At 42.2% G+C, this 13,584-nt stretch overlaps 1 protein-coding gene across 3 annotated transcripts in view; it reads left to right on the forward strand.

Moving 5' to 3' along the window:
- Positions 1-13,584, forward strand: part of REEP1 (receptor accessory protein 1) — a 69,480-nt gene that overhangs the window by 48,071 nt on the left and 7,825 nt on the right. For 2 of the 3 annotated variants that reach the window (XM_053361836.1, XM_053361834.1), the window contains 2 exons: positions 3,406-3,441; positions 10,299-10,450. In XM_053361836.1, coding sequence (XP_053217811.1) covers positions 3,406-3,441; positions 10,299-10,450 — 188 coding nt within the window. The remainder of the gene's footprint in view (positions 1-3,405; positions 3,442-10,298; positions 10,451-13,584) is intronic. The other variant, XM_053361835.1, reaches the window with a different exon arrangement.

Consider the following 13,584-nt stretch of genomic DNA (forward strand, 5'->3'; position numbering starts at 1 on the left):
ATTTTTGGATTTGAACTGGAAGGAAGATTAAGTAACCAAAATTTCTCTAGAGGGGGTTTTGGGACATTACAAGAATGGCTGAAGGAGGAAAAATTCAAGCTAAATTGGACAGAGTTTTTCTTCTCTTGGGAAAGTTACAAGGCCAAATTGATGTTTTGGCTACCAATGTTGCAACTCTGGACTTAACAGTAAACAAATTCATTGAATTTGATAAGGATTTGACTCAGGAAGTTCATGCAGCTGGACAAGAAGAGAAACTTGAGAGATTTGAGAGTGTGGAGAAAGAGATATATGTTGTTTCTGAGTAAAAGGAAGGAGGAGATGTAATGTTGCAGATGACAAAGGAGAGCCAGAGGCCTGACATGATGGTTACAAAGGAAAATAAGTACTGGATGATGAAAATCTGGTCTGAATTGGAGATTGAAGAATGGAGAGATCTCCTTATGTGGAGATCTGAAGACCTATGGATTACAAATTTGATTAAGGTGGAAGTTGGAGCTTTCGGGACATTTGGACTTAAAAGGAGTAAGAAACAAGATTCGGGCTCCACTTTTAAGTATGGAGGTCTGGCTGGAAGAAACATGGACCCTATTGGGACAGAGCTTCTCCGAGATCTGGTGTTTAATACTAAGGACTACCAAAAAAACTGGCAGAGAGGAATTGAGAGAGAATTAAGAGCCTCGGACGTGAGGTCTCCAGGCTGATAGTAGACTAAGACTGATGGACATTTGTTGGGGATCGAAACCGGGAAAGGGTGGGGTGGGGTTTGGGAATCCAAAGGGTGTACAATTATAATCTGTTTTTTTATTTTGTTTTGTTATTAGTATGAAAATTGGGGAATTCGTGGAAGGGAATTTGGGTCGACTTTAGAAAAAAGTTTTAAGAATGAGCACTGATGTACAAATATTGATGTTTATAAGTTAAAATTGGTTTTTCTAAAATGAATTAAATGTAAAAAGGTCAAAAATTGGGGATAAGAACTTGTTGAACTAACAATTTGAATTGGAATATAAGAAGGGGAGGTGTGGGGAAGTCAGGGAAATATGTTATTGAAAATACGGATTGTAAACTTTATGTGTTTTTAACTTTTTTGTTTTTTGTTTTTTGATTTTTTAATGTATTAAGGTGGAAAATCTCAATAAATATCTTTTTTTTAAAAAAAAAACCTACACGTAAATGGCACTTGATTTGCTAAATCCAGTATAGCTGCAAGTCTAAAGGTGACCTGAGTTGCGAAACCAAATTTACGGTGAAGCACCTAGTAATTTTAGGCACTCAGAATGTGACAAAGATGCTGACAAAACACAGACAAGTAGAATATACTCAATACTGTGCAGTAGTGACAAGCTCCCTGATATCCAGAAGTAGATTTAAAAAGTCACTGTCACCCCCCTTCCCTTCCCTGTATAGTAATCTATCTGAAGCCACAATAATTTGCTGACCAGGCTCATTGCAGCTGTCTTTCTGCCTTTAAAGGGAGTGTTAAATGTACAAAGCAACTGCATACAGGGTGCATTCAAGTACATCTGTAAACAAGACTAAGTTTCACTCAGAGCAGACCCACTGCAATTAATGGACATGACTGTTAGGTCCATTAATTGCATTGGATTTGCTCCGAGTAAATTTATAATAATAATAATAATAATTTTATTATTTATGCCCTGCCCATCTGACTGGCTTGCCCCAGCCACTCTGGGTGGCTTCCAGCATATATAAAAACATGATAAAATGTTAAACAATAAAAAACCTTCCCCTATACTTGGTTGAATACTGCATTTCCGAACTCTGTGGAGTGAACCCCACCTTAACAGTGCGTTGGCCATGTGTACTTATCAGTAATTTGAATGCTGATTCAGTCATTCTGTTTTGCTTTTTTGCTCCTGCCATGCTCTCTGCATCCCCTGAACGTTTATTCATTTGAATGTTCAGCTGTTGGTTTTGTTTTCTTAAAGAAAAGAAAGAAAAGGGAAATCCGTTTTTTAAAAAATTGCCAAACAACATGTGGAATGAGCAGAGGTGGAGGGTTTGTGACATTGTTGGGGCCAGCCAGTCCACTCATCCCTAGTGATGAAATGGTTTGTCCTTCTGGGTCCTGTGGTGGATATTCTTCTACAGCAGGCCTAGGCAAACTTGGCCCTCCAGATGTTTTCGGACTACAACTCCCATCACCCCTGACCACTGGTCCTCTTACCTAGGGATGATGGGAGTTGTAGTCCCAAAACATCTGGCGGGCCGAGTTTGCTTATGCCTGTTCTACAGCAGCCTGACTGCTCAACTAATGCACGCTTTATATGGAGCCCAAGTTAACATTCAGAGGGAATAGATGCAGTGGGCTGTGAAATATTGTGCGATGATATCAATCTTCACATATCAACGCAGGCCACGTTTTATTGTCCATATGGGCAGGCAAAGATGAGCACACACATTGCACTATAAGCAGTTCATACTAGAGGTGCATGCATTGTTCCCATCACATACATACAAAATAGGTTGTCTCTCCATATTATCTCACATTCTCCATAAGAGTAAATAGATAATAACCAGAAGCCCATATCAAAAGAGTTGGCTGATTGAAGCGTATTAATGGGTGGTGTCAGTTTGCTTGCACAGTGGGGCTTTCAGTTTCTTTTCGCCCCCCCAGCCCCCAAAATCTGATTCTTTAATGCCTCAGTTTTGTTATTTGATGTAAAAAAAGAAAGAAATATGGTTTTAACACCCAACTGCATTTTTTCTGGTATCCTGAGCAGACTTCTCTGAAGTATCCGGTGATGTAAAAAAATAATACCTGTGTGTGAGATACCATACACAAAACTGCTTGTCAGTGCCTTCAGCATAATCAAATGGTTATAATGTTGGGTAAAATAGATACTCAAGCAAGCCTTGCAGTTTGTGAAAGCACAATTATAGTTTTATCAATTAGGTGTGCAGTGCGGTACTCAGGGGGTCTGTGAGCTTCATAGAGGCTTGCAGAATGAATTTCTGGGTGTGTTTTATTTTTGTGGCCGAATGGATGATAGAATTTGCCAGGGACTCTTCAATCAGCCTTGGGCAACCCGCTCCTTCTCCAGTTTGTTTTATTTGTGAATTGGTAATAATAATACCCATTGGCCTGCCCCACTTTGATAATTAATGAGATAATAATTGTATGAGTACTTCGTTGCCTTGTGACAAATAGCATCGTATCCGTGTGCACTTAGCTATTTCCACTCTTAATTACATGGGGCAAATGCTATGTATCCGTCTCTTACGTAGTTGAGTATATAAATGGAGCATAGCTTAACGTTTCACCGTGGTACACCATGGTTCTTCAGCCTCCAAAATGGTTTTGGGGAAAATGAACTTAAGTGCTTTACCACCCCTCCCATCTCGGCATGATAAGCTCTTAATATATGGCTCCTTTTCCAGTGTGTGCATGTTGTTCGGTTTGCCGCATTGTCCAAGGTGAGTACTGGATTCCTCTTCTGAAATCCATGCGCCCTTTGTGAAATCTTAGTTCCCGTTGCTTGCATTTGCTGTTCCCTAACTGGGGGTTTTATTACTGACAACCCAATTTCAAATGTATGCACCTTAATGCATGTGGTTTTAATAGGTGCCCTTTGCAATGAGCTGTGTGCCTTGCCGAGACTTCGGAGTGTTGTTTTTGTGTAACCATTGTACAGAAAAATGGGGTTGTTTCATAAGGTATTTTAACACTGATGTTTAGCATGTGCTTTGCTTTAATTCCCGCTGAAGTAAGGATTACTCAGATTATCAGGTGCCATCACAAAGTCAGGGCTGGCTTGAATTTGGACGGTTCAATATTAGCTTTAGATTTTGCAGCCTCTTTCAAATTGATCCAGTCACAAAAACGGCCCCTGATAGCATGTGCAACATGTGCATTAAGGCGCTTGTTTGCAAAGGTTTCCAATGTTTCAAAATCCACTGTAGGGCACAACCTTTATTGGGATGAAACAAGATGTCACAAAATAGTGAGCAAGCTTTCATCTTCTCCAGAACTCTTCCTCGGGCTGGATGTTAAACAAATTGTGTATGTAAGGAGGGAGGCTGTCTTGTCATAAAGTCATATATCTGCATCTGCATACACACAATACCTTTTAAAGCACAGTCTTTCCCTCAAAGAATTCTGGGCACCGTAGTTTACTGGCACAGTGAAGGGGCCTGGATTAGGCCTGTTGGCATCAAGGATTGGAATCAATCCCCCAGTTTAAGGGGTTTCTGCTGGCTACTGTTGGCAGTGATACTGGCGCCAGTACCTTCTAACTAAGGATGAAAGAAGGCAGTGATGATTCCTGTTCCAAAGTAATCATCACAATCAGCCCTGCTTCTGTTCTGCTGCAGTTCAGTTTCTGCCAAACACTGTGTTATTCATCTCGCTGTCCACTGATACAAGTTGCGTGACTTGCATGATATGTTGTGTAACTATTTACATAACTTGCTTAACATACGTTCATTTCAATGTAAAGGAAGCACTGAAACCATTTAAAAACAAAACAAAACAACACCCCAGTCTCTAGTAATGTACCGTTTGCAGACTTAAAAAGAACAACAATGTGAATGAATGCCAGTTGCATTTGCCTGACTGATTTCTGTTCCTGACCGCAGATGAATACACAGACCACAGAAATTTCTGCTTCCTTTTTTGTTATTATTGGAATTCCTATTTTCGTCTGACTACCATTTGGGTGGGCACATTGGGCGACTCCTCACTGGAGGCATTTGGCTAAGCTATGTGAGAGCTCTGTGTGTTTGAATGGAATGGGTAAGCGTGTGTTTCTTGGTGTTGATATAAAAGTGTGGGGTTTTTTGTGTGTGTTTGTTTTTGTGTCTGCAAGTACCGTATTTTTCACTCTATAAGACCAGACCATAAGACGCACCTAGTTTTTGGAGGAGGAAAGCAAGAAAAAAAATATCCTGAATCTCAGAAGCCAGAACAACAAGAGGGATCGCTGCGCAGCGAAAGCAGCGATCCCTCTTGCTGTTCTGGCTTCTGGGATAGCTGCGCAGCCTGCATTCACTCCATAAGACGCACACACATTTACCCTTACTTTTTAGGAGGGAAAAAGTGAGTCTTATAGAGCAAAAAATACGGTAGGTGGTAAATATTCTAGGCACTTGATTCCTTGAAATGAGCTAAATTAGTTGTCATAATATGCATAATTTCCCTTGGTGTTCTACTTTGCATTGATGTTGAGTTCCCTTCCATGTATCCTCTTGGTCTGCGACTTGGTTCACTGCCTTGCATGACTTGATTTGCATGAGTTCTTTGCCATGGATTCACTGCCTGTTCTTTGGCATAGAAGCTCTTGGTCTCAGTGTGACCCACCTGTAAAATGGTATCAAGGGACTTGTGCAAGCACATGTGTAATTTAAAGAGTTTACTGCTGAGCTGCACACTTTGACATTCCTAGGCTCTGCCCCTGAAGCTCACCTGGAATTTTCCATTCCAGCTCTTGCTGTTTGAAACAGGATGCCAAATGTGATGGACCTTGATCTAATTCAGCAAGGCCATTATAAATGAGAAGCGTTGCAAAGGCTTCAGGAGGAATGATTAGATTAAATAAGGGCTGGAAAGTGAATCTGGGATTTAGCTCACATCAGTAGTGATTTTAGGAAGAGCTGCTCCAGTGGGAAAGTATTGGAAACCATTGCGCATTATAGCTGATGATTACTTCTGGATATAATCTGAATGAATATTCAGTTTAGGGATCCGTTTTTCAGAGTTCACTTGTGGCAGATATTAAGAAAATGGCCCAGCAATGTCCAAACGGACACCACCAGATTATAATATAAGAATGAGCAGCTATAAGCCCAATGGTAAATCTGGATCCCATCCATTGTTGTTAAAAGCCTTTATATTTGAGACAAAACTTAGATTAGACAAGATTCATTTATGGGGAAGCAAATAGAAATATGATGACATCATTTCCAAACTTCTTTAGCGTTAAAATACTTTAGTGTTTGCTTAGTTTGTTTTGTCTAGAAACTAGTAAAGAGAAAAGATATTGTTGATAATTATGTAAAAGGGGTAACAGATTTTTTTTAAAAAAAAAACAGTACCATCTCTGTTTCTTAAGTAAACACCACTTGTTAGAAGATGCTGGTCTCTACAAAGCATGAAGAGTGGTTTCATTTGCCTTCTTTGCACAAAATACAGACGCTATTTTGTTTAAAGTAATGCTATTGACTGTACTAGGGACGCGGGTGGCACTGTGGGTAAAATCTCAGCGCCTAGGACTTGCCGATTGCATGGTCGGCGGTTCGAATCCCCGCAGCGGGGTGCGCTCCTGTTGCTCGGTCCCAGCGCCTGCCAACCTAGCAGTTTGAAAGCACCCCCGGGTGCAAGTAGATAAATAGGGACCGCTTACTGGCGGGAAGGTAAACAGCGTTTCCGTGTGCGGCTCTGGCTCGCCAGAGTAGCTTCGTCACGCTGGCCACGTCACCCGGAAGTGTCTGCGGACAGCGCTGGCTCCCGGCCTATAGAGTGAGATGAGCGCACAACCCTAGAGTCTGTCAAGACTGGCCCATACGGGCAGGGGTACCTTTACCTTTACGTTTTATTGACTGTACTGGTGACTCCTAACTTAAATGTTTTAGCTGTTTAATTAATCCTCTACATTTTCTATTATTTCAAATTTTAAGGTACGTACTGTAGAATGAGCTGATGAGAAATCTTATTGATAAGGCAGTGGCTAAAATAGTAAAATTGAGCTGACTTGAATAGTTTAAAAATGAATGCTATTTGTGGCCATCTCAAAAAAAAAGGGGGGGGGAGACTATTGAGTTCAGTTGATGATGCTATTTCCCCTGCCAAGTACTTTCTATTTACTGTTTTTTCTTTCTTTCCTTATGTAAATATTTTGGGATATGGATGTAAGTGTTACTGGTTTGCATGGCTTGGACAGACTTCCAAGTAAATAGTCATAGGTTTTGCACTGCTCAACTAAGAATTGCTTCTTTCTCACCCTTAATTTTTTTAGTAGTATATAGGTTGTTCCTAATTGTGTGCAGTGTGCCCGGAAATCCTTCTCTAATCACTGACTTTCTAGATTTTATTTTGTTCTAATAGATGGGCCTCATTTCATCTGACTGCTCTGTGCTGGCTTTTTGGCTTACCAGTAAAGCGGTTGTAGGCAAATGGCTTATGTAGTTTTCTTCTGATCAAAGTATATATTACGCTGTGTGAACCAGCAATGTTTGTGTAGCAATTGATGCTTGTTGTAGCCTAACTGAAGTGTGAAAATCTGCCTAGATTTTGTTTTTCTTGGCGACTTGAGGAGCAGAAAGCATGAGGCTTTCAAATGTGACTTACTGCTGCACATAGAAATCCAAATGTAACACCTGTTTATAGTACCTGATCCCTTTACAGCCCTTTAGCTCCTGGATATGAACTTACCTACATTCATTAGAGACTGATGACATATAAAGCAAAGTTAAGTCCTTCAGCCACACACAAGTGACAATCTTATATTACAGTAAATCCCTAAGAAGAGCTTTGCTGTCAAATCAAAGTTGCTCCAGCAGCTTATTCTCAACAGTGGCTAGGCATATTGTTTACATGGGGTTTATTTTCATTAAAAATCATAGATAATAACTGGTCATACACCTGTCCTCCATTTTAAAAGTCACTTAGTTTCTGCCTTGTGTGGTAAAAGAACTTTATGTCAATTTCATGGGCGATTCTGAGATCAAGTTTTAAAGAAGGAAAAAATATACCTGTCTGCTTTCTTCACCCAGTGCATAATTTAAAAAACCTCTATCAAGACCCCACTTTAATTGCCTTTGGCTTTCTAAAGCAAAAGCCCCAAGCACTTTAGCCTTTCTTCCAATAACAGTATAATTCACCCAATGTGCGTTTCTTATACTTGCACTGAATCTCATTTGCAATTTATTGAAGTTTGAAGTGGAATGAAATGATGTTTCCCTCGAATTGATACAACACACACAGCTCCAGTCTTGGTGTTCGTGGCAAATGTTCTCCCAGGGCTTATGCTCCTTCTGTTTTCACAGCTTTTACACGGCAGAGAGCATTGGCAACCAAATTCTTCTTACCAGACTTACGATAATGCAAATGCGCATTCAGGCAGTTTGTGGATTCATGTCCACAAGCAACATTTTGGATTCTGCTTTGTAAACAGACACCGTGGTTCATGTACATTGTGGTTTACTGGTTTATTATAAGTCTGCCTAAACCAGTTTTGTACAGCTGTGGTTGTGAAATTTGACTTGCTGGAAACTGACATTAATGCAGAACATACAGAACATTGCTATGTTGAAGGATAGGAAGAGAGTGGACATTAATATTGTTCACCTTTTAGAAATAATATGCAAATCAGATTTTATCTTTGTAATGTTTGTGTGTTTCATTGGATTATTTAGAATAGAATCATAGAATCATAGAGTTGGAATAGACCACAAGGGCCATCGAGTGCAACCCCCTGCCAAGCAGGAAACACCATCAGAGCACTCCTGACATATGGTTGTCAAGCCTCTGCTTAAAGACCTCCAAAGAAGGAGACTCCACCACACTCCTTGGCAGCAAATTCCACTGTCAAACAGCTCTTACTGTTACTGTCAGGAAGTTCTTCCTAATGTTTAGGTGGAATCTTCTTTCTTGTAGTTTGGATCCATTGCTCTGTGTCCGCTTCTCTGGAGCAGCAGAAAACAACCTTTCTCCCTCCTCTATATGACATCCTTTTATATATTTGAACATGGCTATCATATCACCCCTTAACCTCCTCTTCTCCAGGCTAAACATGCCCAGCTCCCTTAGCCGTTCCTCATAAGGCATCGTTTCCAGGCCTTTGACCATTTTGGTTGCCCTCCTCTGGACACGTTCCAGTTTGTCAGTGTCCTTCTTGAATTTAGTTGTCTATGTTTCTATATAGGCCAATTTTGTGCCAGTTCAGTGGGTCTAGGCATAACAAAGATGGGCCGGTGCCAAGAAGGTTACTTGCATATTGCCAAAAAACAGGAACAGCATCACAAAAAAGGACATTTGCATGTGTGTGTTTATATGCAAATTTAAGCAATTATTACTCTGATTTCAATAGGAATGCAATGCATTCCACCATAACTGGATAAACTTGTGGCTAGGTGGTCTGTGTGTTCGCTCAGTCTGCTGTTCAGCTGTTTGTTGATGGGCACATTCAAAGCCCCTGCTCTCCTTACAGCTCTTTCTAATTAAATTGGACGTAGATTGGATAGCTCTTCAAACAGAGGACTGAAAAGTATGGCTCAGGGCCACCCTGAGTGCTTCCCACCTCCCTAATCAGTCTAGGGACAGTGCTTCAGTGTTGGATAAGAGGAAGCGCTGGACACCTACAGTGTCTTCATAAATTTACGGGGTCTTCACAACCGGAAGCAAGCAGATTTCTAAATAGGAAAACAGCTTGTATCTAAACTCACATCAGGTTCCTGATGAACGTAACTCCACCCTAAGTATGTAATAACGCTCAGCTTTCTCTGCATTCCCTGACTCAAATTTCAATGAAGTGTTTCTTTGGTTCCTATCAGCAGAAAGGTAACACCCTCCAAAGTTAGGAGTGAAAAGCCAATCAAAGAACATCAATGTTTCTTTATTGAAGACTCTGACCACCCAATGGCGGTCTTCAAGACAGCCAAACTCACAGCATTATTCTCAGTACCCATTGCTATGAGAGGTTAATCTTTACATTGTATGCAGAACACACTATTCAGAATTTGTTCATGCCATCAGGAACATTTTATAGCATTCTGTGTTTGTCAACAGTGTTTGCCTGGACTATAATTGAGCACTGATAATCCATTTGGCAGGTAGTGATGGCGTAAATATGCCCAGTGGCACTTTTTGTTCCACTACACTAGATTAGGCAACTAGTCCTGATTAACTTTCTCAGTTCAGTAAACTATGCTCCATTTGGTTTTGTTATACAGGAACTAAAATTATTCAGATTTAGCCATCCATTTGACCCCCTTTTAAATCCACAAATAAATGAAGGCATCTATAACAGTTAAATCCTAAACATACCTGCTCAGAAGTAAGTCCATTGAGTCCAATGGAACTTACTCCCAAATTAGCACAGGGTGACAGCCTAAATTCATAATAATCATGGGTGTTGCATTGAAATCTTCTTAAGCAACTCAAGCTGACAACTAAAAAATGTTCCTGGTGTGTGCCTTTTAACCCTGCTTATATTATTAACCCCGGCAAATGCATGGGTGGGGCAACAGTTGGCGTTACTCCATTAGCTGACAACCATCTCTGACCTTTCCATCTCCTCTTTCTCTTCACCATTTAGATCTTAAATGGCTGTTCTAAGTGGTTGAACTAGAGGTTGAGGCAGAGAGTGAAAGGCCACCTGAGGCAAACTGTGAACCAACGGAAGTTGTGTTCTCAGATGATGAAGAGAACGACTCATTGGATGGCACATCCAAGGCTAAAACACCTAAAAAGAAGGATCCGGTCATTGAGGTATTTTCACATTGGAAATGGGATTAAGAACGCAGGTGCCTGACTTCCACAAATGCTATTTTCTTTTGCGATGGAACGGTTGTTGAGGCTGGCCCCGAATCCAATAGAATTATAAAACTGCATGTAGGTCATCTTAGGCCAAGAGTGAGGAACCTGTGGCCCTCTGGATGATGGAGAACTACAACTCCCATCACCCCCAGCAAGCATGCTGACTGAGGCTGATGGGAGTTGGAGTCCAGTAACATATGGAGGACCACAGATTCCCCTTTGAATTATTGGAGTGGAATGTCCTCACATTTAAAAAGTATAGAGACGTTTTTAAAAGATGCATATTTATTTCTCAATCTACCAATGTTCTAGGATTGGAAAACCTTCATTTTAAGGGAGAACCCTATTTCAAATCCACTTTCCCCAGCACCGAAAGGTGTGGAAAACGGTTAAGGCTCTTGCCTTTTCTTATCGTCTGTGCCATGTAAGCAGCAAAGAAACTGTTGAGTGTCACATATTATAAAGGTAAAGGGACCCCTGACCATTAGGTCCAGTCATGGCCGACTCTGGGGTTGCCGCACTCATCTCGCTTTATTGGCCGAGGGAGCCGGCTTCCAGCTTCCGGGTCATGTGGCTAGCATGACTAAGCCGCTTCTGGCGAACCAGAGCAGCGCACGGAAACGCCGTTTACCTTCCCACCGCAGTGGTACCTATTTATCTACTTGCACTTTGACGTGCTTTCAAACTGCTAGGTTGGCAGGAGCAGGCACCGAGCAACGGGAGCTCACCCCATCACGGGGATTTGAACCGCCGACCTTCTGATTGGCAAGTCCTAGGCTATGTGGTTTAACCCACAGTGCCACCTGCGTCCCGTCACATATTATGCTTGGCAGCAATTTAGCCTTCATGCACTTAGGTTTTGCTTTGCTCTTTTAGCTCCAGTCTCTGCCTGCAAGCACAGTGATAGTGACGTTGGGGTCACAGACATATAAATGGTTGAAATGTACAAGCACCTCTCTTTTTAAAAGTTCTATGTCTGACAAGCAACGTTTTTAAAAATACAGTGGTACCTTGGTTCTCGAATGGCTTAGTTGCCGAACAAATCGGCTCCCAAATGCCGCAAACCCAGAAATAAGTGTGTGCAAATGTTTTTGGGAAGCTGAACGTCTGACGCGGCTTCCGCTTGAGTGCAGGAAACTCCTGCAGCCAATCGGAAGGCGCGCCTTGGTTTTTGAACCGGTTTGGGAGTTGAATGGGCTTCCAGAACGGATTAAGTTCGAGAACCAAGGTACCACTGTAGTAAGCTGCAGCTGCTTCCAGGACAGGGCCTCACATGAGGCAAAGTGAGGTGACCGCCTCAGGCCGCGGGATCTAGAGGGACAACATATCTGGCCTCCAAGGAACCCTCGCCCGCTGCAACATGCTTCTTGGAGGCCAGATCTGCCAGCTTCTTGGCAGCCCTACCAGTGCCTCCTCCGCAGTGGCTTCTTAGTGAATAGGAGGCGCTGCTGGTGTTGCTCCACCTTAAGGGAGGAAATGGTGGTGGCTGCGCTCTGGGGTCTCTTGGGTCCCTCCCCCCTGCCCCCCAACATCCTTTGCTCCCCACTTCAACTGTCCGGTAAGGTTGATTTGATTCCCCCCGCCTAGTTCCTGATGCATATCTTCATTCCCGCCTCCTCTGTCCCCAATTTATTTCTACGGTCCCCCTTCCCTTCTTCCCTGGCGCAGGGAGACAATTTTGTGGTTCGCCTCGGGTGCCTAATTGTCTTCAGCCGGCCCTGTCTGCTCCCTATGGAAATATATAGGGGAACCATATGCAAAAGCAGCCAAGCTCTTAGAGTTCAGTTCTGTTCATGACTAGGCAGAAGTAAAAGTAGCATAGCTGCTGTTCAAGTAATGTCAAGAGCAGCAAGCTTGTGGATTTGCTCTGTCCGTAATCCTTTTTAAGTGCCAGCCAAACCTTTATAAAGATTATCTTAAGGTACACAGTTCAGTCCTATAGTAGTGTCATTGCTCAGTGCTTTATCCAGACTGCAGAGGCAGAAGACTGAAAGACAAAGGGGGGAAAGTATAGGTGCCTAGAGCCTCAATTGTAAATGAGCACAATAGTTGATCCTGTATAAGACCTTGATTGTACACATGTTTTATTATGCTATTATATTTGTTGGAAGCTGCCCAGAGTGGCTGGGGCAACCCAGTTAGATGGGCAGGGAATAATAATAATAATAACAACAATAATAATAAGGCACTTTTCACAGTTGGGGAACATGGGTGAATATGTAGTAGCCTTTTCTTGTACACTGAAGGGTTTCTTAAAAACAATAAAAAATCCTGGAATTTCCTTGATTTTGAAAAGGGAATTCCCTGCGCTAAATGAGCATTTTCAGAGAGCAGGAGAGGTAGGCAACAGCAAATGTGAAGTTCACTCTGGCTCTGTAATTCTTAGCATTTATCCTGAAGGTGTTAAAAGCAGTTCACATACATTATCACAATAAACGTTCTATCAACCCTGTTGGTTGGGCTGTCTTCTTCTTCTTCTTCTTCTTCTAGCATCCATGTTTTTATTGTTACATTAAGTTTGTCTAAAATGTTCAAGAGGTGTGCTGTGCATACAGTGCGGACCATTGTTTTCCCCATACTGCCCCAATAGAATAGCCTAAAACTGTCAGAGCAGCTAACAACAAACCTGGAATGTTAGACTGTTCTTCTCTTGGTTTGCAGTCTGTGATAACTCACTGATGGAACTCAGAACAGAATGTGTTCACAGCCCTTTGAGGAAATGAACCAAACCACAGGCTGCCACTAAAGTCACATTATGGGTTATAAGAGTCAAATAGCTACGCTGTAGGAAACATATAGGGACGCGGGTGGCGCCGTGGGTTAAACCACAGAGCCTAGCACTTGCCGATCAGAAGGTTGGTGGTTCGAATCCCTGCAACAGGGTGAGCGCCCGTTGCTCGGTCCCTGCTCCTGCCAACCTAGCAGTTCGAAAGCACATCAAAGTGCAAGTAGATAAATGCAGCGGAAAGGTAAATGGCGTTTCCGTGCGCTGCTCTGGTTCACCAGAAGTGGTTTAGTCATGCTGGCCAAATGACCCGGAAACTGTACGCTGGCTCCCTCAGCCAATAAAGCGAGATGAGCGCCGC

This window comes from Podarcis raffonei, chromosome 13, assembly GCF_027172205.1.
Source record: "Podarcis raffonei isolate rPodRaf1 chromosome 13, rPodRaf1.pri, whole genome shotgun sequence".
NCBI lineage: Eukaryota > Metazoa > Chordata > Lepidosauria > Squamata > Lacertidae > Podarcis > Podarcis raffonei.